Source organism: Anser cygnoides, chromosome 23 (genome assembly GCF_040182565.1).
Source record: "Anser cygnoides isolate HZ-2024a breed goose chromosome 23, Taihu_goose_T2T_genome, whole genome shotgun sequence".
In the NCBI taxonomy this organism is placed as follows: domain Eukaryota; kingdom Metazoa; phylum Chordata; class Aves; order Anseriformes; family Anatidae; genus Anser; species Anser cygnoides.
Genome location: NC_089895.1, coordinates 1,235,507 through 1,258,626, shown reverse-complemented (window position 1 = coordinate 1,258,626; position 23,120 = coordinate 1,235,507). Strand labels below are relative to the sequence as shown.

Below are 23,120 nucleotides of genomic sequence, written 5' to 3'. Positions count from 1 at the left end.
GCACTAGGGCTTTTGTGGAGGGGACTGTGACACTATCTTGGAAAAGGCATGTTGGCACGTGCATATGAGTGAAGGGGTGTGAGGAGGGAGTGTGAGGACAAGGCTCTGTGCTGGGGGTGCCACAATATGGGGGATGCTGCTGAAGCCCCCTCCATCCTCGCTGGTGGGAGTTTTAGGGTCAGCTTTGCATGCAATAACTCATCCAGGACAAAGAGCATCAGAAGAACATCCAAAGATGCAGCTGAGCTGATGACGAGGCTCTGAAATGCCCATCAGAGTGAGCATGCGGAAATCCTGGGCCAGCGGCTTCAGAGCTGCAAGTCCATGAAAAGCACAGGGCTTGCATCAGGCTTCGGCCTCAGATTGCATGGGGCTGATGTCCTGCAAACACAACCCATGGGAAACTGGGAAAAAGGTCAGGAGGTGCCCCTCGTAGCCTCTCTGACTTTTGGGTTTGGAATTGATTTCTTGGCTGGGAATTGAGAAAAGAGGGGGGAAATCCATTATTTTCACCTGTTTTGAAGCAAAATGTGGTAAAATGGATTTGGAAGCGTTGTGAGCATGCTGGAGTGTTGGCAATGGCAGCAGCCCTTTGGGAGTGGAAACAGAGCTCCTTTGTGACAGAAATAATACTTTTGTAAAATTTCTTCTCTTCTGAGGGGGAGAAAAGAAGAAAAGGGGCTCTATTGTGGCCAAAAAGGAACCAAAAGCAAACCTGCTTCCCTTCTGAGGCTTTTAATTCTCCCTGTGAATATTTTGCTCACGGTTGATTGTTTCTTTACCATGGGCTGTAAGAAAAAAAAAAAAAAGATAAAAAAGCCACTTTGCCAGTGTTTTTTTGTTGTTTATAGCAAAGGGGGTGTAAATCCCATTGCCTCCCACTGAAACTGAGGGACTGAAACCACTGCAAACCGAAAGAGAATCCATCCCTTTTTGTTGAAGGTTTAAAAAACATCAACAAAAAAAAAGCTGTCACAGAGTCAGGAAGCCTCAGCCGCGAGTGAAATTATGGATTGTGTTTGCGTGTCACTGATACTCAGTGAACTGCTATTGTGTTTATTTTCTAAAGATCTGTAGCCATCAGAGAAATGCAATGTAATTGCTGCTCTGTTTATCGACGGCAGGCAGGGAAAATCCATCGCTGCAGAGACTTAACGCCCTCACCACCGGATCTCGGCCAGGATGAGGTCCCTGTTTTGCTGGCGGAGCAGAGAGAACATTTTTGGGGAATGCTCCATAGTCGGGGAGCAGTTTCCCCATCCTGCAAAGTTGCATATTCCCCTTGTATCTCACCCCAAAGGCTCTTGTGGGGGTTGTGGCATCCACTGGGCTATGGGAAATGCCGGCTACAATTTCTGCCCTACCCAATCCTGGGTGCCTAGCGTGATTTTGGGCGCTTGCTGCCACATCATCAGCTATCAGGAGTTTTCCTGCTCTGGTTTGGACCAGAAATCTCAGCTGGGGGCAGAAATGCCTTTCATCCAGCACAGTACCAGGGAGCTTCTCTCCCTTAGGTTAGTATTTTCTGGGAAAAACCTGCTTTCCCCCTGTTTCCTCCATCCTGTAAGGATGTAATTCCCATCCTCCTGGGCTGTGCACAGCTCACTCCTGCATAGGCTGTGTGGCTCCGAGCTCTGCTGCCGCCAGCATCCTCTGTGGGAGCAGCTCAGCCTCTGCCTCTGGCAGCATTTAGCTCTTGAGCCCCCCCAGCAAGGAGACAGCTTCGCCACAGCATCCAGCTGTTCTGCTCCACTTTTTTTTTTTTTCTTCCCTTTGGTTTCAGCACCAAGATCTCCAGCTGCTTTCTTAGCCACTGTTGGTATCAATAGGCATGGTGTGGGGACTGGTGACCCCCTGAGATAAAGGCAAGTCCTCTGCCACATCCTCCAGCATTCTTCTTCCCTCTGCCAGAATAGGAAGCGCTCTTGAAATGTCCGCTGCTGGGAAGGGAGGGGAATCCCCTGGGAACTCCTGCAGGCTGGCAGCACCCCTTACCACACGATGAGTTATCGATCCCACCATTCCTATCCCCGACAAATTTCCCAGTTAATTACAACTGCCGTTCTGCTAATGCCTTTGTTTTGGATCCTAGGTAGATCCTACAGTGGTGGGTTGGAAAATGCTCTTAGTGCTCTGTAGGGGTGGCTTCTGCAAGATGCCTGGGTAGCGATGGGCGAAGTCCTTGGGGTGCTGATGCAGATGCTCTGGTCCAGCACCGAGACCCCTGTCTGATAGTCTGAGGGGGGACAGAGTAGCACTGGGGAGCAAAAGCACTGTGCCTAAACCTTCCTGGGGTTCAGCTGCTTTGCAAGGGAGCAAACAGCTTCCTGCAGAGCAGCTAGACATTGATGGGGGGGACACAGCTGCATTCTCTTCCCACAGCCCTTGCTGGTGGCATGCCAGAGCACACGAGCAGCGTGCTGGGGCTGCTCACCTGCTGCCTGCAGTGCCAGTTAATACGGGATTTGTTGAACTTGTTGGTACAAAGGGGGGCTGCACTGGGTTGGAGCCGGCTTGGTCCCCCCAGGACCTCTCGTGGAGCCTCTCTCACTCTTGGCACCGGCCCTAAGCCCTTTATCAGCGGTGGCCAGTCCGGGCACATAGGAGCTTGGCTGCGCTGCCTCACCAGCAGATAATGCAGGGGAGAAGGATGGAGGGGGTGATAAATCCCCCTCGGTCCAGAGCTGACCTGAAAGAGCCCCCCCCCTTGGGGCTACAAAATGCCTGGGGGTGAAAGGGACAGAAGCTGGAGGGGCAAGAGATGGTGAGCCCTGGTCCCTGGGGAAGTGCCGGGCTGGGAGCGTTTCTGCTACTGGCTCTATGCTGACCTCCTTTAGATTTTGTACAACCCTGGGGAGCCCCAGCAACCCCTGCATGTGAAGGGAGGTGGGGATGGGGCCACAGCATCTCTGGAGTGTTAACTAAGCTGCTTTTTCCAAACGTTTTTGGAGAGGATGAGACAGTCCCTTGCTTGGGCTCCTCTTGTCCACTCCATCCATGCATGGCTGCCATGCTTCACGGTGTTGGAGAAGCTGAAGGGTGAGGGTGCAGTGAAGGGGAAAGCAATTGGTGTCTGCTGCTCAGGTGGATGCCCAGCCTGGGGCTGGCCCTGCAGTGTCCGCTCTTTGGCGGTGGCATTAAATGAGATTGTAATGGGGAATAATAGCCCAGGGCTGGTCCAGGATCTGCTGCTCATCCTTCTTGGCCAGCTTCAAGCCATCCCAGAGCACTCAGGGGATGGATGCTTAGCTCTGACAAGCAGAGGAGGCTTGATGTGGAGGATGCTTACAGTGGGATGCTTTTCATTGGTTGGCCATCATAAATTAAACTGGGATTTAATGAAAACAAAACAAAGCAACAACAACAACAAAGCTGGGAGGACACAGGGGTCCTGCCCAAGGGGCACGTAAGGCAAGACAGACTCTTGCAGCCAAAGCTCCTGTAATGCTCAGGGTTGGTGGGATGACGGGCAGCAGCGGGGTCTCGGGCTGCAAACCCACTCCGTGGGGTGGGATCCAGGACCACCTGTGTCCTCCCATCCACCATCCTCAGCGGGGCTCAGTGGGGAGGGAACCTCCTTCTCTCTGCAGGGCAAAGGAGCTCGCAGGGGCAAGGGATGCTCTCGCGGTGGGCAGCGTCTGGTCAACGTGGGTGCATCAAGCCAGGGAGACGCTTGATGGCCAATGCTCTGCTGCTCACCCCCCCAAGCTAGGATGCTAGCATGGGCCTCGCTAAATCTGAACCTCATCAGTTCTGAGGGTGGCACACCGATCTGGCACTGGCACAAACCCTGCTTTCAGGGAAAAAAGGCATTTTCTGGGGAATTAAAGAAAAAGCCGATCGTGGCACTTGGAAGGTGCTAGCTGAGCAAATGGTGCTGTTTCAAAGCAACTTGACATCACCAAAAATCCTCCTATCAGAAAAACAGTGGCTAATGAAAAAGTTATTTGTTTTGATGGGAACTGAGACATTTGGGGCAGTGACCTGGCATGGAGGTTTTTGTCCCAAAAGTACCTGTGCCCAGGGCATTGTAGGAGAGTGGTGAACCAAAATAGCTGGTATGATACTAAATGTGGTGTTGTCTAGCTAGGTATGTGAGAGAGAGCATCCCTCCAGATTGTCTCTGAGTATGGGGTTTGACCTCATGGTTGGCCCCCATAGGGGAGTTGGGGCTACTTTCAACAGCCCTTACCCCTGCCTGCCTCTCTTGCCTTATATAACCATCCCGTTCCCCCTTCTGCAGCTTTGGTTTTCCCTTCTCCCCCCTCCCCTTTGGGTTTTCTGTAAGTAAAAACCAAGCTTATTGATTTTGTTTCAGTAATGCAGAAAAAATTTGCCTTTGGCCTGAGCTTTCAGGATGGTAAACTCCAGCCAGCAGTGTAAGTTTTATTTTATTTTATTTTTTTTTCCTTTTATAGCATTTCTAATCTGTGTTTATGATGCCAGCACTGACACATCCTAAACTATAGCATGGCTATAACCCCTGGAAAAAAACTCCCTGCAGGATTGAAATAGTGGCTGGCAAACATTCCCTCCTCGCTGCAGCTTGTGAATAAAAAGCCATCAATGCTTTAAGCAAAAGCTTGTGTTGGGGAGGGAGAACTTCTGCTGGAGCCTATGCATATTTTATCGCCGCGCTTATTCACTTTGAGCCCTTCTCCCTTCAAACGCCGCGCAGATTTTAATTAAATATTCGTTCACCAGGCTGTTATTCCAGCTTGGCCAGCCTCCAAATGACCGTGTTTTTTCCCAAATGATGGCAAGGGGATGTGCTCCATTCCCCCAGCTCCGTCCCCTCCCCGTCCTCGCCGAGGTTCATCGTCCGCAAATGCCGCTAATTATGTTTGTCTGGCTGGCCGCCTGCTCCCCTGATAGCATCTTTCATTACCGCCAACCTCTCCGCACTCGCGAGGAGCTGGCTGGCATTCCCAGTGTTCTGGGAGCTCCGCTTCTGCTCGCGAGGCTCTATTCCCATCTTGCAACTTTGGTGGGTAAATTTGGGGGTGAGGTCTGCGGCGACAGGGTGGCTGCTCCCACTGAGCAGCTCCCAAATCCCTGAGCTCTCCCCTGGTTTCTCTGCCTTCCTGCGGGAGCTGGATGCAGCCTGTGAGCCTTGCGGGGCATGCAAGAGACCATCGAGTGTCCCTCGGGTGCCATGCAGGAGGATGGGTCCAGGTCATGAACAGAAAAGGACTGGTGGGAGATGTGGTGGTAGGGAGTTGTCTTGGGCAGAGCGAGCATGAAATGGTAGAGTTCTGTATTCTTGGTGAAGTCAGGAGGGGGCTCAGTAAAACTGCTACCTTGGACTTCGGGAGGGCAGACTTTGAATTGTTCAGGACACTGGTAGAGAGGGTCCCTTGGGAGCCAGTCCTGAAGGGCAGAGGGGTCCAGGAAGGCTGGACACTCAAGAAGTCTTCAAGGCACAGGAGCAGGCTGTCCCCGTGTGCTGTAAGATGAGCCGTCGGGGAAGAAGACTGGTATGGCTGAACTGTGAACTTTTGCTAAGTGTCCAGGAAAAAAAGAGAGTTTATGTCTGGTGGAAGAAGGGGCAGGCAACTCGGGAAGAGTACAAGGAAGTTGCCAGCATATGCAGAGAAAAAATCAGGAAGGCCAAAGCCCAGTACAGACTCAACCTGGTCACTATTATGGTCAAGGATAACAAAAAATATTTTAATAAATATATCAATGGCAAGAGGAGGGCCAAGGAGAATCTCCATCCTTTACTGGATGCAGGGGGGAACATGACTACTGAGGATAAGTAAAAGGCTGGGGTTCTTAACGCCTTCTTTGCATCTGTCTTTACTAGCCAGACCACTTATCCTCGGAGTACTCAGCCTTCTGGTGGATGAGGGAAAGGCTGTTGGTGTAGTCTGCCTAGACTTCAGCAAGGCCTTTAACATGGTTTCCCACAGTATTCTGGAGAAGCTGGCAGCCCATGGCTGGGACAGGCACACTGCTGGGTTACAAACTGGCTGGGCGGCCGGGCCCAGAGAGTGGTGGTGAACGGGGTGAAATCCAGCTGGTCACCAGTGGTGTTCCCCAGGGTTGGTGTTGGGGCCCATCCTCGTTAATATCTTTATTGATGACTTGGATGAGGGAATTGAGTGCACTCTCAGTAAGTGTGCAGATGACACCAAGCTGGGGGGAAGTGTCGATGTGCCGGAGGGCAGGAAGGCCCTGCAGAGGGACCTGGGCAGGATGGGTCAATGGGCAGAGGCCGTGGGATGAGGTTCAACATGGCCAAGTGCCGGGTCCTGCACTTGGGGCACAGCAACCCCACGCAGCGCTACAGGCTTGGGGCAGAGTGGCTGGAAAGCTGTGCAGAGGAAAAGGCTCTGGGGGTGTTGGTCGATGCTCACCTGAACATGAGCCAGCAGTGTGCCCAGGTGGCCAAGAAGGCCGACAGCATCCTGGTTGTGTCAGGAGTAGTGCAGCCAGCAGGACCAGGGAGGTGATCGTCCCCCTGAGCTCTGCTCTGGTGAGGCTGCACCTCGAGTGCTGTGTTCAGCTTTGGGCCCCTCACTACAAGAAGGACATTGAGGTCCTGGAGCATGTCCAGAGAAGGGCTACGGAGCTGGTAAAGGGCCTGGGACACAAGTCCTGTGAGGAGTGGCTGAGGGAACTGGGGGTGTTTGGTCTGGAGAAGAGGAGGCTCAGGGGAGACCTCATTGCTCTCTGCAACTGCCTGAGGGGAAGGTGTGGGGAGCTGGGGGTTGGCCTCTTCTCACAGGTAACTATGATAGGACTAGAAGGAATGGCCTCAAGTTGCGCCGGGGGAGGTTCAGGTTGGAAATGAGGAGACATTTCTTCTCAGAAAGAGCAGTCAGGCGTTGGGACGGGTTACCCAGGGAGGTGGTGGTGTCATCATCCCTGGGGTGTTTAAGGAGAGGTTGGACGTGGTGCTCAGGGACATGGTTTAGTGGGTGATACTGGTAATAGGGTGATGGTTGGACCAGATGATCTTGAAGGTCTTTTCCAACCTTAATGATTCTATGGTTCTATGATCGTTAATGTCTGCTTCCAAATGAAGTCGAACAGCATGGGTGCAGCTGCTGTCTCCTTCCCGGTTGCAAATCAGGCTCAGGATGGTTCCTCCAGCATCTTCTCCACTGAGGGGTGCTTGGGCAATTCAGTGGAAGGGTGGAAGAAACAAATGGTAGAGGACAGGGCCCTCCCAGCTCTGTATGGTTCATGGAGGCTCTCCCCATGGCAGCACAGATCTCCCAAAGCGATGTAGGAAACCCCCCAGCATGCAGGAGAAACCACGGGTGGGGGCTGAGAGGTGCCACCTCGCCACAGGCACCAGGGTGCCTCTTTCCCTTCCTCTGCCCTCAAATCCCACTTGGCTCCTCTGAACAACCTCAGCTACCAACACATGCTTGCTCCTGCATGTCGTGAACAAGATGCTTAATTTGGCAGCTTGCTATGCTTAATATTTCCTTCATGTATTACATTGGTTTTAAATGCAAAACATGTCTGGATAAGCTCACTTCTTCACTTTTTGCTTTTTTTCCCCTCTGATGTAGCTGACACGTTGAAGGTAGCTGTGTTTAACTAATAAAAAAGATTTTAAAATGCTAGTTTTGCACTTCTTTAATTGACTTCCAATTTCCATTTGAATGCAGCCCGACACATTGCAAAGGGAAAAAGAGCTCCTGGTAAATAAGAAATGCGTCATTCACTGTTTTCTACCATAATCAAAAATGTAAAAATTAAGAATCTGAATCAACGTACATTAAACTATGTAATTGCCTAAATAAATGTGGCGGGTGGATAATGGAACTTCCTGATTAGAAGAAAACACCAAATTTATTGCAAGGGCTGTATTTGGTTGCAAAGCAGTGCATTTTAGCAGTTGCACCGCCTTAGGAGGGAACAGCTCTTCTTTTGGGAGGTAAAGGGAGCTGGTCTGGCGGACACGAGCACAGCGATGGGTGCTGGTGCCTGTGAAAGGGTGAACCAACAAAAAAAAAAAAAAAAAGGTGCTTTGCCAATCTGATTAGCAAAAATAAATAACATCTTGATGTTGCAAGCTGCAACGAAAGAGAAAGCCATCTGGGTTTGAGTATTGCCTTGCATTTGTCCTTTTTCCCTTTCTTCAGTGCTGCTTTCCCCTAACCTCAGCCAAAATTCATTTTGCCCTCAAGCACAGGATTGCTGCGTGCTTTGTGCCCAAAACCAGCTTTGCCCTTCCCTGCAGAACAAGCACTGCTCCAGTACGGGACGTCCTCGATGCCTTCAATCTCCAAAATGCCTCCCCAGGCGAATCATGTTAATATTGGAGAGTGCAGGAGTGGGGGGAGAGCCTGGCCCCCACGGTCAGAGCTATTAATCTCTCACAGGCGTGCAGGGGAATGAGAAAAAGCTGTTCTGTTTTTATTCGCTGTGTGCACACTCACCTGTGCAGGGCTGTGCAGCCTGGAAACAAGGAGTTAAATCATGGGTGAGACCTGTGAGAAGGGCAGGGTCCCAGCAAAGCTTTTTGGAGCTGAAATAAAAGCCATCAGCTCAAAGAGCTCCTGCTGCCTACATTCCACTGAGCCTCCCAGCCTTCACTTCCCAGTGCCAAGCCTGCTGCTGCAGGGATGCCCAAGGGGTCGAGGCCAGGCTTTTGGAGGATGTGGTGGGGCTGGTGTTGCAGAAAATGGGGATGCAAAGGGGCTGGGCTGCTCTGGTGACATGGCCAGTACCCGGGTTTTGCTGGGGAAGAAGGAGAAACGTATTGCAGCATGTGTGGGCATGTGTTGGGCTTGCTGCTCGCTCGAGCGTGGGCTATGGAGGTAACCAAATATCAAGGAGCTAAGTAATAATAATTGTTATTAAGAGTTTTTTCATTCCCCAAACTTACCAGCCCAAGCCTTCCCACAGAGAGATGCTGGGATGCTGGATTGTACAGCCCCAGCACGTCATTGGTGGGGTGTATGAGGAGACCCCAAGGGTGACAGAGGTGGGGAAGTGCCATGTGCCCCAGGACCATGACAGATTTTAGGGGGGAGGCGCATCATCGCCCTCCACCACCAGAAGAATTGTGCTATATGGTGCGGGCTAACAAAAAAAGTGCAGAGGTGGGGTTAATTAGCATGGCTTTGCTTCCTCCCGAGGTCTCCTAACATGGGTGAGAAGGTTCCCATCGATGCCACCGACCATTGCGGGAAGCCCTTTGAGGCCATTTGCCTGTGCGGAAAGAAGAAATACATTCTGTGGGGTTGTTGACTTTGAGCTGTGGATTAATGGCTTTTGGTACCAGGTCAGAAACTATTCCGGAACACATGGCCACAAAACCCATGAATGACCGTGGCGGGCCCTGTACCCTAATTGTGCCATTTGTGCTGTTCACCGCAATGGCAAAGGGAGGGAATGCAACGAGGCAGCAACAATCCTCGGGAGAAAAGCCAAACAAATTGAGGATGCTTCCCCGTTCGCACCCAGAAAATGCACTCTGAAAGAACATTAACCTAAGCTGCAATCAGCAGCAGGGCATAAAAAGCAGCCCCCACGGGCCAGCCCAGCACCATCCCTCATCTCTAAGTGCTTCACACGTATTACAGAGTTCGTGCTTGACTAAGGATGTGGGGATGGAGCGGTTTGTCTGTCCGGCAGCAGCTTTTGTCTGTCTGGGCCTGAGAGTCTGCAGCAGTGGTGCGGAGCAACGAACGTGACGGATGAAGAGCCATTTCTCTTAACGGCTCGAGCAGCTATGGGAAGAAAATGCAATTACCCAAAGTGGGCTTTTGGCAGGACACTGGGGTGTAATTGGAGTGAGGTCGATAAAACCCCAGGAAAAGGGGATGAGAGGCCCTGATGCTGAACTGGCTGCTCGCAGTGAGGGCTCGGGTTTGCTTTTGGGTTCCTCCTTGGAGATGTTGCTTGTGTAGTAATTAGCAATGTAAAACATGCACCGGCCTCTTTGTTCCCATTAGGTTCTAAACAATGCACAACAGTAGCCTGTGGTTAATTTTACCAAATGTTTGCTTTAATTTTATTTAAGACCAGCTGTCTATAAATCTATAGTGTCCATTTACGTTGTGTGCATGTAAATGTATATCTATATGTTATTCCGGGCTGAGGATAAGGTAACGGGTAACAAGGCAAGGGTAGGAGAGGTACCTTCTGGGGATGCTTTGGTCCCCAGCCTCCTGCCCTGGGGTGAGGCTCAATGACAGCTTGATGCCGATGAGGACCAAACCTCTCTGCTGTACTTCTACACCCTAAACCCCCACTGTGCATTCGGTGTCCAGGTCAATGTTAAACACCTGGTGCCTGCAAAGCAGCTACTTACAGGGCAGTGCACAGCCTGCAGTGAGCCCGGGTTTGTTTGCATTTGAGGAAGCACACCTGTGTTTAAATACCTGCAAGCAAATGAGTCCACCCAGCTCCGGCTTTGCTCTTCCTTGTGTCCTCAAGGCTGGGTTTGTTAGTGTCTAAGTGCAATCTGTCTTCTCCCTTTCCACTTACAGGGATTGGCAGGATGCTGTCATGGTGGCTATGGGTGACGTTGCCCTGATAGTGTTGGTTCAACAGCATCAACAGCACTTGGGAAGTAAATGCATGCTGGTGGCTTCTGCTACCTGGATTTCACCATCCCATCGGGTCCAAGCTGCATGAGACCTCAGCATGGATGCTTCATACCTGCACCTGCTCCATCCCTCCCTGTGGCAGCACCAGGACGGCAGGGAGCAGGCTGCCGCGGGGCGAGGGGAAGGGCTGCAGCTCCTTGGTCCCGAAGCGTGGCGAGATGTGGTCGGCCAAGAAGCGGAGATGGAAGCGCCGGCCGATGCAGTGGACCAAGCCGCCGACCGCAGCGCACTGGAAGCAGGACGGGTAGGGCATGGCATAGGTGGCACACTCGTACCACAGCTTGGCCTTGGCGCCGCAGCGGTAGACGCCGATGCCCATGCTGCGGTTGAGGTCGAAGCGGTAGATGAAGCCGTTGGTGCTCACCATCTCAGCTGTCCTGTCCTTGCTGCCGCCGGCCGGGCTGACGATCCAGCTGTCCCTGCGGGCAGCATAGCGCAGCAGCACGTAGCGCAAGGTGCCCCCTGTCACGTAGATCTCCCCGTCGCACACCGTGGCCGTGTGGGCCACGGCGAAGGTGTCATGGGGCAGGGGGGCCGTGAAGGTCCAGCGGTCCTGGCGGGGGTCGTATCGCTCCACTGTGTAGAGGCACTCCCCACCGATGGCATAGAGACAGCCGTCCAGGGCCACCAGCTTGCAGTGCGGCCGTGCTTGGTTCAAGGGGCAGATCTCCCTCCAGATGTTTGTCAAGGGGTCGTAGCAGAAGACACGGTTGGAGGGTCTCTGTGCACGGCCCGAGCCCTCACAGCCGGCCACCACAAAGAGGTAGTTGAACATGCTACACATGGCACACCCCTGGGAGACCGTCTCTGGTGGCATGTGGCAGAGGTGATACCAGCGGTCCCCTCCGTCATCGTAGTAGCAGAGCCGGCTGGCGTGGAGGTCAGGTTCCTGCGTGCTGATGTCTGCCACGGTGACACACATCTTCCCCTTCATCCTCCGTTGGAGGATGAGCTCCCGCTCCCTGGCGTTGAGGCGGCCATAGATGGAGGGCGTCCTCAGCACCTGCAGGTAGTTGTCACTCATGACCTTGTAGGCAGCCTCCTGGAGGTGGCTGAGCTTCTTCGCCTTGGCCATGCAGAGGACCTCGTAGCAGTTCCCCAGATCCAGGAGGGTGTCCGGGGCAGGGGGTGACATTTGGAAGAAGTTGGCGCCAGCCACCAACTCCAGCCGGGGGCTTGCTGGTGGTGTGTTGGCTGGCACTGGTGCACCGAAGCCCTCCATGGGAAGCTGGAGCTGGGGGTTTTCAGCAATCTGGAGGACACTGTTCTTGCGGCTGAAACTGCGAGTGGGAGCTGGGGGCTTGGTGGCAATCTCCAAGCTCCCCACAGGTGATGGGACTATAGGAGAAGTGATGGGGTCCTGCATTGCCACGGTTGGTTGCTGGGACTGGGTGTCAGGTTCTGGGGTGACAGGGCTCTGCAACTCCTCACTGACGTGCTCCAAGCTCTGCAGCTCTTTGTTGACTTGCTCCAAGCTCTGCAGCTCCTCGTTGACCTGCTCCAAGTTCTGCAGCTCTTCATTGACATACTCTGAGCTGCAGCTCAGGGCTTCTCCCAGAGGGGCATAGGGGAGAGACCTTTTCTTTGACACCGTCTGGGAGATGGACTGGACGTAGTAGTCATACACTTTGCCTTTGAGGCCAGGGGACAGCTGTCTGGCCCCATCCTTCGCATTCCTCTCGGTGATGTAGTTCTCTTCCACCTGGATCTTCGCAAATGAGGAGAAAGAGTAGGAGGTGTCCGACCTCTTGTTGCTCGCTGTTATCATTAGCCCCAGGTCTGAGGTGACACTACGGGTCTGGATCACCCCCCTGCTCCCCTTCTGGCTCATGCCCCCGATGGCCAAATCCTGCTCTGTGCTTTGGGCACCTCTGTCATCCCCCGTCTGGGTGGAAAGCTCAGTGCATGGGCTGAGCACGCCGCGTCCGTGCCTGCTGCCCTCCTCCCCACTCAGCATTTCAGCCAGGTCCCCACCGCTGAAAAATGTAGGCTCCCCTCCCGGCTCCCCTCTTTCCTCCTCCTTGCCCACTGGCAGACATTGATCTCTTCGGTCCAGCACTTTCCGCGGCTCCAAGGCACTCACTTGGGCATTGCCACCACCTTGCCAAGCCCCACCACCAAAAACCTGCCTGCGCCGCAGACTTGCCACCGCCTCCCCATCTTGGGCAGTGTTTTCCCTTCTCTCCGTCTCTCCGCAAGCGTCGGCTGCCAGGGTGCTGCCTCCGGGGCTGCTGGGGGCCGAGCGGGATTTGTAAAACCTGTACGCCAAAGTCAGCAGGAGCAGTGCGGCGGCGGAGAGGACCAGCTTGCCGGCCAGCTGCATGTCGGACTGCCAGGGCACGGTTACCCGCTGGCTCATTTTTCCATACCAGGGCAGGCGCTGGGGAATGCAGAGAATCCGATTAATGATTGCCGAGCCCCCAGCAGAGCAGGAACACGCTCAGCCGGGAGTTTGGGGCAAGGTGACTTTGAGCGGGAGGGCTGGCAGGAGCTGGCATGTAAGCTTTATATGTTTGAGTAAGGTGGGCTGGGCTGGGCTCGAGTGCAGCCAGCGGGGAGCTGGTGACACAGAGCTGGCTTTATTAGCCTGGCAAACAGAGAGGCTCAGAGAGAAGCTTGCGGAAGCACAAAGGCGACGGGAGGGAAGGTATCTCCTCCGAGCAGCCCGGGGACACCACCCCGCTCTGTTGGTTTTTGCTATTTAATACTGGCCAGACATTGGAAGGGGAAAACACTTTGCTTGGTCCAGGGAAGGTCCTTCTTCCCTGCTTTCCCCCCTGGATGGGTGAAACCAGGAGGAACCTGAGCACGGGGAAGGGAGGGAGAAGGCAGCCCTGTGCCAGGCAGACCTTTGGTCTGACACCGAGCAGCTGCTTTGTGCCACTGAGTGACTAATTTGGCAACCTTTGCGTGCAGCATGCTCGCTAACGAAGGGTGATGGGAAGTGTCCCTAAAGGCACCGAGCTCTGTCGGTGGTGAGCCTGGAAGCCGCAGGTGAATGCGGGGCCATCGGGAGAGGAGCTGCGGGCTTGGGGAAGGGGAAACTCCTGCAAATGAAGCTAGAGTGGAGGCAGGAGTGAAACTGCAGGCTGGGGGGGTGGGGGTGGGGAAGGAGGATGAACCCTGGAAAGCAAACAAAACCATTGGAATGAGGAAAAAAAATCGGGAGGGGAAGGAATTGGAGAGGTGGGAACCATCGCATTGAAGTGATGCATCACCTTGTTGGGGCTCCTCGCGATGCACGTGGGGATGGCAGTGGTGGTGGTGGAAACTGAGGCACGGTGGATGCCAGCCAATGTCACGTCTGCTTCCTTCTCCCCCTGACCAAGAAGTCAGGAATGTGACCAGTTTCCATCTGAATTCCGAAGATTTTGGGGAATGACGCTTGCTTGATGTCCCCAGGTCCCCCATGCCTGTACCACGGTGGGGGCGGGGGGAGGGGAGGAAAGGAGGGGGCTTGGGGCCGCCCTGGGAATGGCATCCTACAGCAGTCTCTGCTGAGCAGGCTGAATTCAAAGGGAAAAAATTAATTTCCTTTCCCCCAGGGGAATGATTCTGCGTGCTGAGAGATGTGCAAAGGAACAAGGCCCTGCGGGGGCTGCACATCCCAAAGGCTGAGCTGGGGAATGAGAGGGAGAGGAGACCACGAGCTCTTCTGAATGCAAAACAAACAAACAAACAAACAAAAAACAAACCCCCAACCAAAAACAAACAAACAAAAAAAACCACCAAACAGCCAAAATGTGGCTGCTGCTGTTCTCCTGCTTGTATTCAGGGCTTCACTCCCTGCTGGCTCAGTCCTGACCTGATGGGATTTGCTGGAGAAACGAGCCCTGGTGATGCTAAAACAACTTCCCACGTGAGGTGTGGGCACAGGATATAATGGTGTCAGTCTCTTAGCTGAGAGAAGGGGAAACAGGCTCCGCTGGGATCTCATGCTTGCTGGCACCTGGGTTTCATTGCTCATAAGCTAACAGCAGTTTGCAACGCTGCTCACCTTTGTGCAGGGCTTTGGTTTCGGGGCCGTTGTGTCTTTGTGTGCAGCCAGTGGAGGACCGCATGATAAACAGCAAAATATTTATAGGAAGAGGGCGGAAGCAAACCAGAGAGGTGCTGCTGGACCAGATCCCAGGAAGGGGTGCCAGGTGCTGGCTTGGCTGGTGGGGACCCCTGTGTGCATCCCAGACATTGGCACCCCCTTTTATGGGGGGGTGTGGGGGGGTGCGTTTGGGAAGGTATCACCTTGTGCTGGGAAAGGCAGCAAGGACAAGGTCAGGGGAATGAGGATATTTGGATAAAGAGCCACACCTTGGTGCACGGCGGGTGCTAGCATTGATGCATCCCACTTGCATCTCAAGCTCTAGCCCAGGGCCAAAGCAAGACCTGTCAAAAAACACCCAACAGCCCCACTCCGTCTTGTGCCAAATTGCTCCAGGGACCCAAAATCTAAAGCTGCTGGGGTCAGGGTGGCGTGTGGCTTGAGGCTGGGCAGGCATCTGGGGGCTCGGCTAACTGGCACCATGCACTGTGCAGTCTGTATGCCACCTGTATGCTACGTGTCCCCGGGGGCTTTTCCTCTTTTGCTGCCGTGGTTTTTAATTGGCACCGAGCTCTGCATAGAGGGCTTCTTGTGCGGGGCTGTGTGAATTATGCATGCGTTTGTCAGCAGCCCTGTGAACCCAGGCAAGTAACCGGGCCTGGTAATGATGGGATGGAGGCAGGGGAAGCACCAAGCAAAGCCCGCTGCTGCTCCCACCAGTATTTCCAGTCCCCGGCGAGTCCGTGTATTCCTGCCCTTATGTCCCCATCCAACATCCCCAAAGGCTGGGGGCTTCCCAGAGTTGGATGCACATCCTTGAGATGTAGGGCTGCACTGCCAAAAGCCCAGCCTTGGGCATGGCATGTAGGGGTGTCGGGAGGCAGTGGTTTTTTTTTTGATCGCCAGCAGGTTTTTATGGGGCTTGGAAAGGCCGAGCGCTGTGCAGGGACTGCACTGGAGCAGGGGACGCGGTCATTGCGAGCGGCGGTGATGTCTTGGCACTTGTGATTCTAATTGAATGTAATTGCTGCCTCCAAATTTTGCTAAAACCTTTTCAAAGTCCCCTGAAATTAGGGAACATCGATAACGCTGTTCCTTGGGGTTTTCAGCTCGCATCATCCCTAAGAAGTGCGATTAATTTTTTACAAGCTAATCATATCTCTCAGGCAGATTGTCAGCGGAGGATCTGTCATCTCTCATCAATAATGTACCAACCAGAGCAGCTCCGTATCCCCGCAGCCTCCTGCATTATTCACTGCCAGGTCCTCAAAGAACTGGGGGTGTGGTGGGGGGCGAGGGGGGTGGGACGGGACAGGGATTTAATTGATTGTCTCTGTAATTCCCTGCAGGAAGGCAGCAGGTGAAGGGTAAGAGGGGGCAGGAGGTGACAGCAGGGTCCAGGCTGTGTGTCCACGTGGCACAGGGGGTTTCTCTGGTGGGGTGACACCACTCTGTGTCCATCGCCTCTGCTCGTCTGGCCGGTGAGTCTAGACCAAGAGAGAGCAGCTCCTGCGCTTGGTGGGGTATCGTGAAAGCAGGCGGCACCTCTGCCCCGAATGAGAGGCTCATGTGTATCCCTGGTCATCGCTTGGGCTGTCCTGGTGATGAGAGGGTCCAAACCTCCATCCTTTTCTGCACGGTGCTAGATATTCTGCCACAATTGTGCCAGCATCACCAGGGGAAGAGCCGAGTCCCAGGTGGAGGGGTGGATTTGGGATGCGGGATGCTGAGCCCACCAGTTCATCGGTCCTTCCCCAGAGGTCACGTTACTCCTGAGAGGGTGCTATGGGAGGGGGTGATGCCTCCCTAATGCTCGTCGTGTCCACGGTTCCAGGCTAAAATGCCACATTTGCATTTAAACAGAGGTTTGGGTGTCTGTAAATCCCCATTTTCATAGCGAGCAGGCATAATGGTTGTTTAACCAATTTTGGATGAGGGCCCTGGAGAACAAATGGGGTTGGTGCCATCTCCAGCCTGGTGAGGAACATCTGCTCCGCTGGGGCTCTGCTGCCTGGTCCACAGTGCGGGGGTAAAAGCAAATAATAATGAAGAATTCCCAAAAACGTAAAGGCTCCCATCTCACCTAGGGAGAGGACATGTTCGGAGCAGCAAAAGCCTTTGGGGCAGGGAGTCCTGTGTCGCAGTGGGACAGCTGGTTTGGAGGGCTGGGGGGTCAAGGCAGCCGGCATCCTTCCTCACCCGAAAGGATTCGGATGCTCGGATCCCCTTGCTTCAGGATGGAAGTGGAGTCACTAATCCTTCTAAATCCCAGCCAGCCGGGGGCTCTGGAGCGAGCCTGTCCCTGTGTCACTTCTAGCCCAAATTACAATGCTGGGTGCTTTTGCGCATCGGAAGAAACTCCTGAGCCGCTGTGCGTTTATTCAGCTCCTTGGAGGTTTGGAAATCGCTGGCAACAGTGAGTGGTAGGAAGTGAATCTGCTTAATAATAATTAATCATAATCGTAATAATAGTAATAATGCTTAGCACTAGTACAGGGCTTTGGAAAGCTGAAGCACCGCATGGCTGCTGGCTAATCCTCTAGGATTAATGGCTCCCGGAGGAAAACGCAGGGCAGCGAATGCCTGCGTGGTGCTGGTTTGGTATTGGGAGGGTGGTGCGGAGCACGGGGCTGGCTTTTTGGGACTCACCCTGGAGCTGAGACCTGGAGCAGCTCAGTGCATAGGTAATGCGGTAGGCTCAGGACCCTCCTTTCTGCCAGCCTGGGTGTGCACTGGGGGTGGCATAAACAGGGGAGGGAGATGTCCCCTGCTGCTTTTCCAAGGGAAATTGGGCCTTTGCATTTGTAGCATCAGAAAGCTTTGTGTGTTCCCCCCCACCAATCAGACCTTGCACAGTCCCTGGGTACCCCAAGGTGGTTCTGGGTACCCCAAGGTGGTCCTGGGAGCCCCAATGCAAGGTCCTGGGAGCCCCAAGGCAAAGTCCTGGGAGCCCCAAGGTGAGGTCCTGGGTGCCCCAAGGTAAGGTTCTGGGTACCCCAGGCAGTCTCTGGACGCTCGCCAAGTTCCCAGCCTCTACCCACAGGAGGCAAAACATTCAGCGCAGCCTTCTACCAGGGCAGATTTTTTTTTCCTTTTAATTAAATTGTCTGAGAAAGCCAAGACACAGACAGAAAGAGACCGAGACTGTAAATAACATAGGAGAGAGAGAGAAAGAGAGAGAGAGAGAGAGAGAGAACTGATTGACAGAGGTGTAAATGCCAGGTGGAGCCGTACAGAGGAAGAGGAGGAGGAAGAGGCGAGCGAAGCTTCACGTTAGCTCCAGGATCACTGTTAGGGTGAGTGCCAAAACTAGTCTGAAGCTGCGGTGGCCGGTAACTGAACCTAGGCAGGGGGAGAAAAGGGAAAGAGAGTTTACAATGCCACAAATCGATGTTCAGCTTCCAAGTGGGACAGGGCCAGCACCTCTTGGTTTTGGGTCCCCCCTCCTCTGGCCACCACTCACCGTTGGAGTCCTCTGTTCCACGGGGAATATTTGGGTTTTCTAATGGAGAGAAGCAGCAGAGAGGTGGGTTAGGAGGGACCGGGGGAGCGGGCACGCAGGGAGGGGGTGATGCAGCGGTGCCATACCGAAGACGATGAGGCGGGTGTGGGTGTCGGTGGAGCCCAGGGGGTTCTGCGCGGTGCAGCGGTACATGGAGCCGTTGAGCTCGGCAGGCACCCGCTCCAGCACCAGCTCCTTCCCAGCGTGTTCGGCGCTGCCATCCAGGAGCCGGCTCCCCACACGGGTCCACGTGAAGAGGGGCTCGGGGAAGACTTCGTTCTGCACGCAGGGGACACCAGCGTGGGGACCGTGACCCTTGAGCCAAGGCCACCCCTGTCCCGGCTTGGTGGCCACAGCGCACCCTTGAAGCGCTGGTGGGGACGCAGGGACCCCGTGACCCCATGGGGATGGGGGACGGCATCACCGCGTGGGGACACTGACCTGGAAGCCCTGCACCAAGATGCGAACGGTGTCTCCAACGCGGGCTCTAGTTGGGGTCATGGTGATCTTCGGGCCTTTGGGAGCGACTGCAACAAAAAGGGACAGGGAGAAAAGGGGCGTCAGCCCTTGGCTGGGGTTAACGAGGGTTTGCTGAACGGTGGGGGGTGTGAGGAGGCTGAAGGCTGGATACTTGATGGACAGACTGCAGGCTGGCCAAATGACTGAGGGACAGGGGGCACGTAGCCTGCAGGCTAAGGAATGGGCCAGCAGGCTTGATAGATGGCTGCTGTGCGCTGCATTGATGGCCAAGGACGCACTTCCCAGCCAAAACAGGGGTGGGCTGGTTTGATGCAAGGGGCATGGAGGTGGGCACCTCAGGAAAGTGTCCCCAGGATGAGGTATCCTTGGTGATACAGTCACAAAGCTCCAAGGGCATGAAATGCCAAGCACCAAGCACAGCCCTGCAAAGAGGGGGACCCCCCGCCCTCCCCATGCCAGCCTTGGGGCTGGGGAAGGGGCTCTTGGCTGTACCTGTGCCTAAATCCAGGGCTCACCTTGATGACTTTGGTGCTGGGGAGAGACCAGTCCGCCAGTCCCCACCCTCTGTGTTGCACAGCATCACCTCTGTATACCCTTTTTTTTGGGCGCCCAGCTCATACTCGGGATACACACACGTATACATATATTTATCATACTATTTATATATGGTGAAGGGGTTAACGGGAGACCTGCTGGGTCAGTCCAAAACCTCTGCGTTGATGGTGGTGATGGGACACACAGGCTGGAGGCATCTTAAGGGGTGAGGAACTGATCCCGACCAGACGTGGGGGACAGTGTGGGGTGAGCTTTGCCATTACATGTATTGGAGCTGCTGGGGCTGAAGCCAGTCCTGGACTTGTGTGCAGGGCAGGATGATGCCCAGTGCAGGAGTTTTAATATATTTCTGAATTGTTACATGCAGTCTGGGGTCCTTAATGAAGGTGAGGAGGTGGTGGGAGGGCTCCCAATTAGCAAGCAAGAAATGTAAAAAAAAGCAAAAAGTCAAAAAACCAAAAATATAAAATGCAAGAAATGCAAAACTGACTAAGTGGAGAAAAGCAATAAGTACAAAAAGCAAAAATGCCAAATGCAAAAAAAAAGGCTATAAATGCAAAAATTGCAAAAGTTGCAATAAATGGGAAAAAAAGCAAAATTGCAATAAATCACCCTGCCCTCCCCCCAAAAAAACAAGAAACCCCTCCAAACATGGCCACTGCCCTTACCGAGCGTCACCTCCGACTGCATGGGCATGGAGAGCGCCGGGTGCTTCACCTCGCAGCTGAAGAGCGCCTCGTTGTCGATTTGGGGGTTGAGGGTCCAGGTGAGGGTGGCCCGCGCCTCCACCGTGCCATCGCTCACGGGCGCGTGAGTGTGGCGGAAATAGTAGATGGGCTCCGCCACGTGCACCCAGCGCGGGAACTCCCGGCTCACCACGGTTTCGGGGATGGCTTCGGTGGCGGGGCCCCGCTCGGCCGCCAGCCCCCGGGGGGGCTCGGCAGTGTTGGGGGGCCGCCCACCCCCCGCATCCCCTTCGGCCGCTGCCAGCGATTTGGGCACCTTGGTGTCATCCAGGTCACGATGCAGGAGGTTGCGTGGTGCCCAGCTCCCCGCTGCAGCCGGCGGCTCCGGCAGCGGGGTGGCCTCGATGGGCTCCCCATCGCGCTTGAAGTACACCTGCGGAGGGGACAGAAGGGACGGTGAGCGCACGGGGACACCGCCAGCCATCTGTCCCTTGGGCAGCAGTGCACGGGGCTCTGCAGAGGGATGCAACGGGGCTAACAGGCAGGTAGGTGCCTTGCTTTGCCTCCAGATCTATTACTTCTGTTATATATATATATGTAAAAAAATCTATATATTAAAAATAAAGATGATGGGCTCACCAGCGGGGCAGGCTTGCCGCCGGACACCACGCACACCAAGGTGAAGTTCTGCGCCTGGTAGCGGCTGAAGGGCGCTGGCGTGTCAGCGGCGATCACCGAGATGGACGTCGGTGGAGCTGCGTCAAGGATGCAGAGCCGGGACGTGAGCACAGTGCCCCCCCCAGCCCCAGCATCACCGCCCCCAGCCCCCTGAAAATCCCTGGGGTTGTAAGCTGGGAAGCTGTGAGCTGGAGGTCGCCCCTTGCTCCATCACTAAAATGCCTTGGTGATGGTTTCAGGATCGGTCATAGACCTTCCAATGGTTCCCCTCCATCCTCTTCCGGCAGCTGGGTGCTCACTCACCCGTCACTTATCATCATCATCATCATCACTTATCATCACCATCATATCATCATCACCATCACATTGCCATCACTGACACACTGTCATCACCATCGTCATCACCACCACATCGTCATTGCCATCACAGCACCATCATGGAATGGGTTGCCCAGGGAGGTGGTGGAGTCACCGTTTCCGCAGGTGTTTAAGGAAAGGTTGGACGTGGTGCTTAGGGACAGGGTTTAGTGGGTGATACGGTGGTAGGGGGATGGTTGGACCAGATGATCTTGGAAGTCGCTTCCAACCTTAATGGTTCTGTGATTCTATGATCACCACCACATCATCATCACCACCACATCGCCATCACCATCACATCATCACCACTGTCGTGAAGGGCCTGGGACACAAGTCCTGTGAGGAGCAGCTGAGGGAACTGGGGTTGTTTAGGCTGGAGAAGAGGAGGCTCTGGAGAGACCACATTGCTCCCTGCAGCTACCTGAGGGGAAGGTGTGAGGAGCTGGGGGTTGGCCTCTTCTCACAGGTAACTAGTGATAGGACTAGAGGGAATGGCCTCAAGTTGTGCCAGGGGAGGTTCAGGTTGGAAATGAGGAGACATTTCTTCTCAGAAAGAGCAGTCAGGCATCGGGATGGGTTGCCCAGGGAGGTGGTGGAGTCACCGTCCCTGGGGGTGTTCAAGGGAAGTTTGGACGTGGTGCTTGGGGACACGGTTTAGTGGGTGACATTGGTGGTAGGGGGATGGTTGGATCAGATGATCTTGGAGGTCTTTTCCAACCTTAATGATTCTATGTTTCTGTGATCCTCACCATCATCACCACATCACCACCACCCTCGCAGCAGCAGCAGCAGCGCCGCACTCACCCATCACGTTGAGGAATATGTTACCGGATGCCAGGACCACTTTCTCCCGCGTGGCTCGGTCATAAATCCCCACGTGACATTCGTAGGGGCCGTTGTCCGAAATGCGAACCTCGGGGAGGCTGGGGAGGAGAGAGGGAACTCACTGCCAGCCTCCACCCCGGCTGACCCCGTCCACGGCAGGAGGGAGCATCCCGCTAACGGTGTTGCTTTTCAGCAGCAATGAGCCGCGGATCAATAAACTATTAATAACTGCAAAGGCTTCAGGAGCGAGCTGTGTAATGCGGTTTAGCAGCTGGAGTTTACTGGCACTGACAGCTCCTCGGGAGGGTAAGTAATGGCATTTGTGAAAGGAGAAGCACGCAGGAGGTAAAGACACCGCTGAGAGCAAAAACCTGCGAACTGCGGACATTAAATGCCTGTGAAACGCCGACGTTAAAGGCTCGGATCCTACGGACCCCCCTTCTAGCTGTAGAAAAGAACGGCGAATAAAAAGTATCAAAAGCACAAACTCTGAGCAAACGTGTTCCTGTACAGGGCATGCTTTGATCTATATGGTATCTAGATTTTTATATGTATTTAAAAAAAAAAAACAGGAGAGGAAGAGACGCGGGAATGCAGCTGAGGTGGTAATGCTCCGGCCGGCTGCAAAGGAGCTGCCCGGCCATGGAAATTAGGATGTAGCCACCAAGCATCCTCCCAGAGTCATAGCCATGCCAAAACATCATCTGGCTGCCCCCAGCTTTCAAAAAAAAAAAAAAAAAAAGGATTTTCTATCCCTAGAAAAGGATTTTCCGCAGCACTCAGGTGTGCACCTTGCGGGGCTTCCCCAGCTAAGGGGGAAACACAGTGGCAAGCAAAATTCGGTGACTCCTTGCCGAAAGCCCCTGGCTGGCTTCCCACGCCTCCTCACCGTGCGAAAGCCCTGCTAGCGCAAACAAGCCCCGCCGACGCGAGCAGTCGCTTGGCAGCGCCTTTTAATGGACGCGTCGCTCTCAACTAAGCCTCCGCCATCTGTTGCAGCCTCTAATTACCCACGCACGCGCGCTTTGTTAGCGGAGAAGAGGGAAGGGAGAAGCGGTCGGGGCGATTTTGGGCTCTGCTGAGACAGAGAGGCTGCAGCTGGGCTGCCCCCTCACAGTGTCTGCTTCTTGCTGCAGCGGATGAGCCCTTCAAGGCTGCAAGGAGATTTGGGTGCGAAACGGTCCTGATTGGGTCATGTTGAGGTTTCTGCAGCTGTGGTCCGAGAGAGAAGGGCTCCAGCCCTGCAAAGCCCCGGGGCTGCCCCATTGCACCGTGCGGCCAGGCTGGGAAGCGGAGCAGATGCCCGCTGGTAGGTGAGCAGGGATGCCACATTGGTGGAAGAGCCACGGTCCTAAGACACGTGTCCCCTCTCAATCCTGAACTGATTTTTTTTTGTTTTTTTGCAATTTTTTTTTCTGTTT

General features: G+C 54.3%; 2 protein-coding genes across 5 annotated transcripts in view; both read right to left on the bottom strand.

Annotated features, from left to right (window-relative positions):
* Positions 1 to 9,951: 9,951 nt before the first annotated feature.
* Positions 9,952 to 14,783, bottom strand: KLHDC7A (kelch domain containing 7A). Of its 2 annotated transcripts, none has more exons than XM_048048703.2 (2): positions 13,796 to 14,783; positions 9,952 to 12,957 (listed from the first exon to the last, which is right to left on the bottom strand). In XM_048048703.2, exon 2 carries the CDS (start codon positions 12,934 to 12,936, stop codon positions 10,624 to 10,626), a length of 2,313 nt encoding a protein of 770 aa, XP_047904660.2. In that variant the 5' UTR covers positions 12,937 to 12,957; positions 13,796 to 14,783; the 3' UTR covers positions 9,952 to 10,623. The 2 variants fall into 2 exon arrangements, with proteins under 2 accessions (XP_047904660.2, XP_066838162.1); XM_066982061.1 differs by having other exon boundaries at positions 14,575 to 14,783.
* A 2,910-nt stretch (positions 14,784 to 17,693) lies between these two features.
* IGSF21 (immunoglobin superfamily member 21) overlaps positions 17,694 to 23,120 on the bottom strand; it is an 80,141-nt gene continuing 74,714 nt past the window's right edge. For all 3 annotated transcript variants that reach the window (XM_048048704.2, XM_066982062.1, XM_048048705.2), the window contains exons 4-10: positions 21,679 to 21,797; positions 20,479 to 20,594; positions 19,822 to 20,272; positions 18,560 to 18,645; positions 18,205 to 18,397; positions 18,080 to 18,118; positions 17,694 to 17,958 (exon numbers count right to left, since the gene is read on the bottom strand). In XM_048048704.2, the coding sequence (XP_047904661.2) occupies positions 17,885 to 17,958; positions 18,080 to 18,118; positions 18,205 to 18,397; positions 18,560 to 18,645; positions 19,822 to 20,272; positions 20,479 to 20,594; positions 21,679 to 21,797 (1,078 nt within the window). In that variant the 3' untranslated portion in view covers positions 17,694 to 17,884. The remainder of the gene's footprint in view (positions 17,959 to 18,079; positions 18,119 to 18,204; positions 18,398 to 18,559; positions 18,646 to 19,821; positions 20,273 to 20,478; positions 20,595 to 21,678; positions 21,798 to 23,120) is intronic.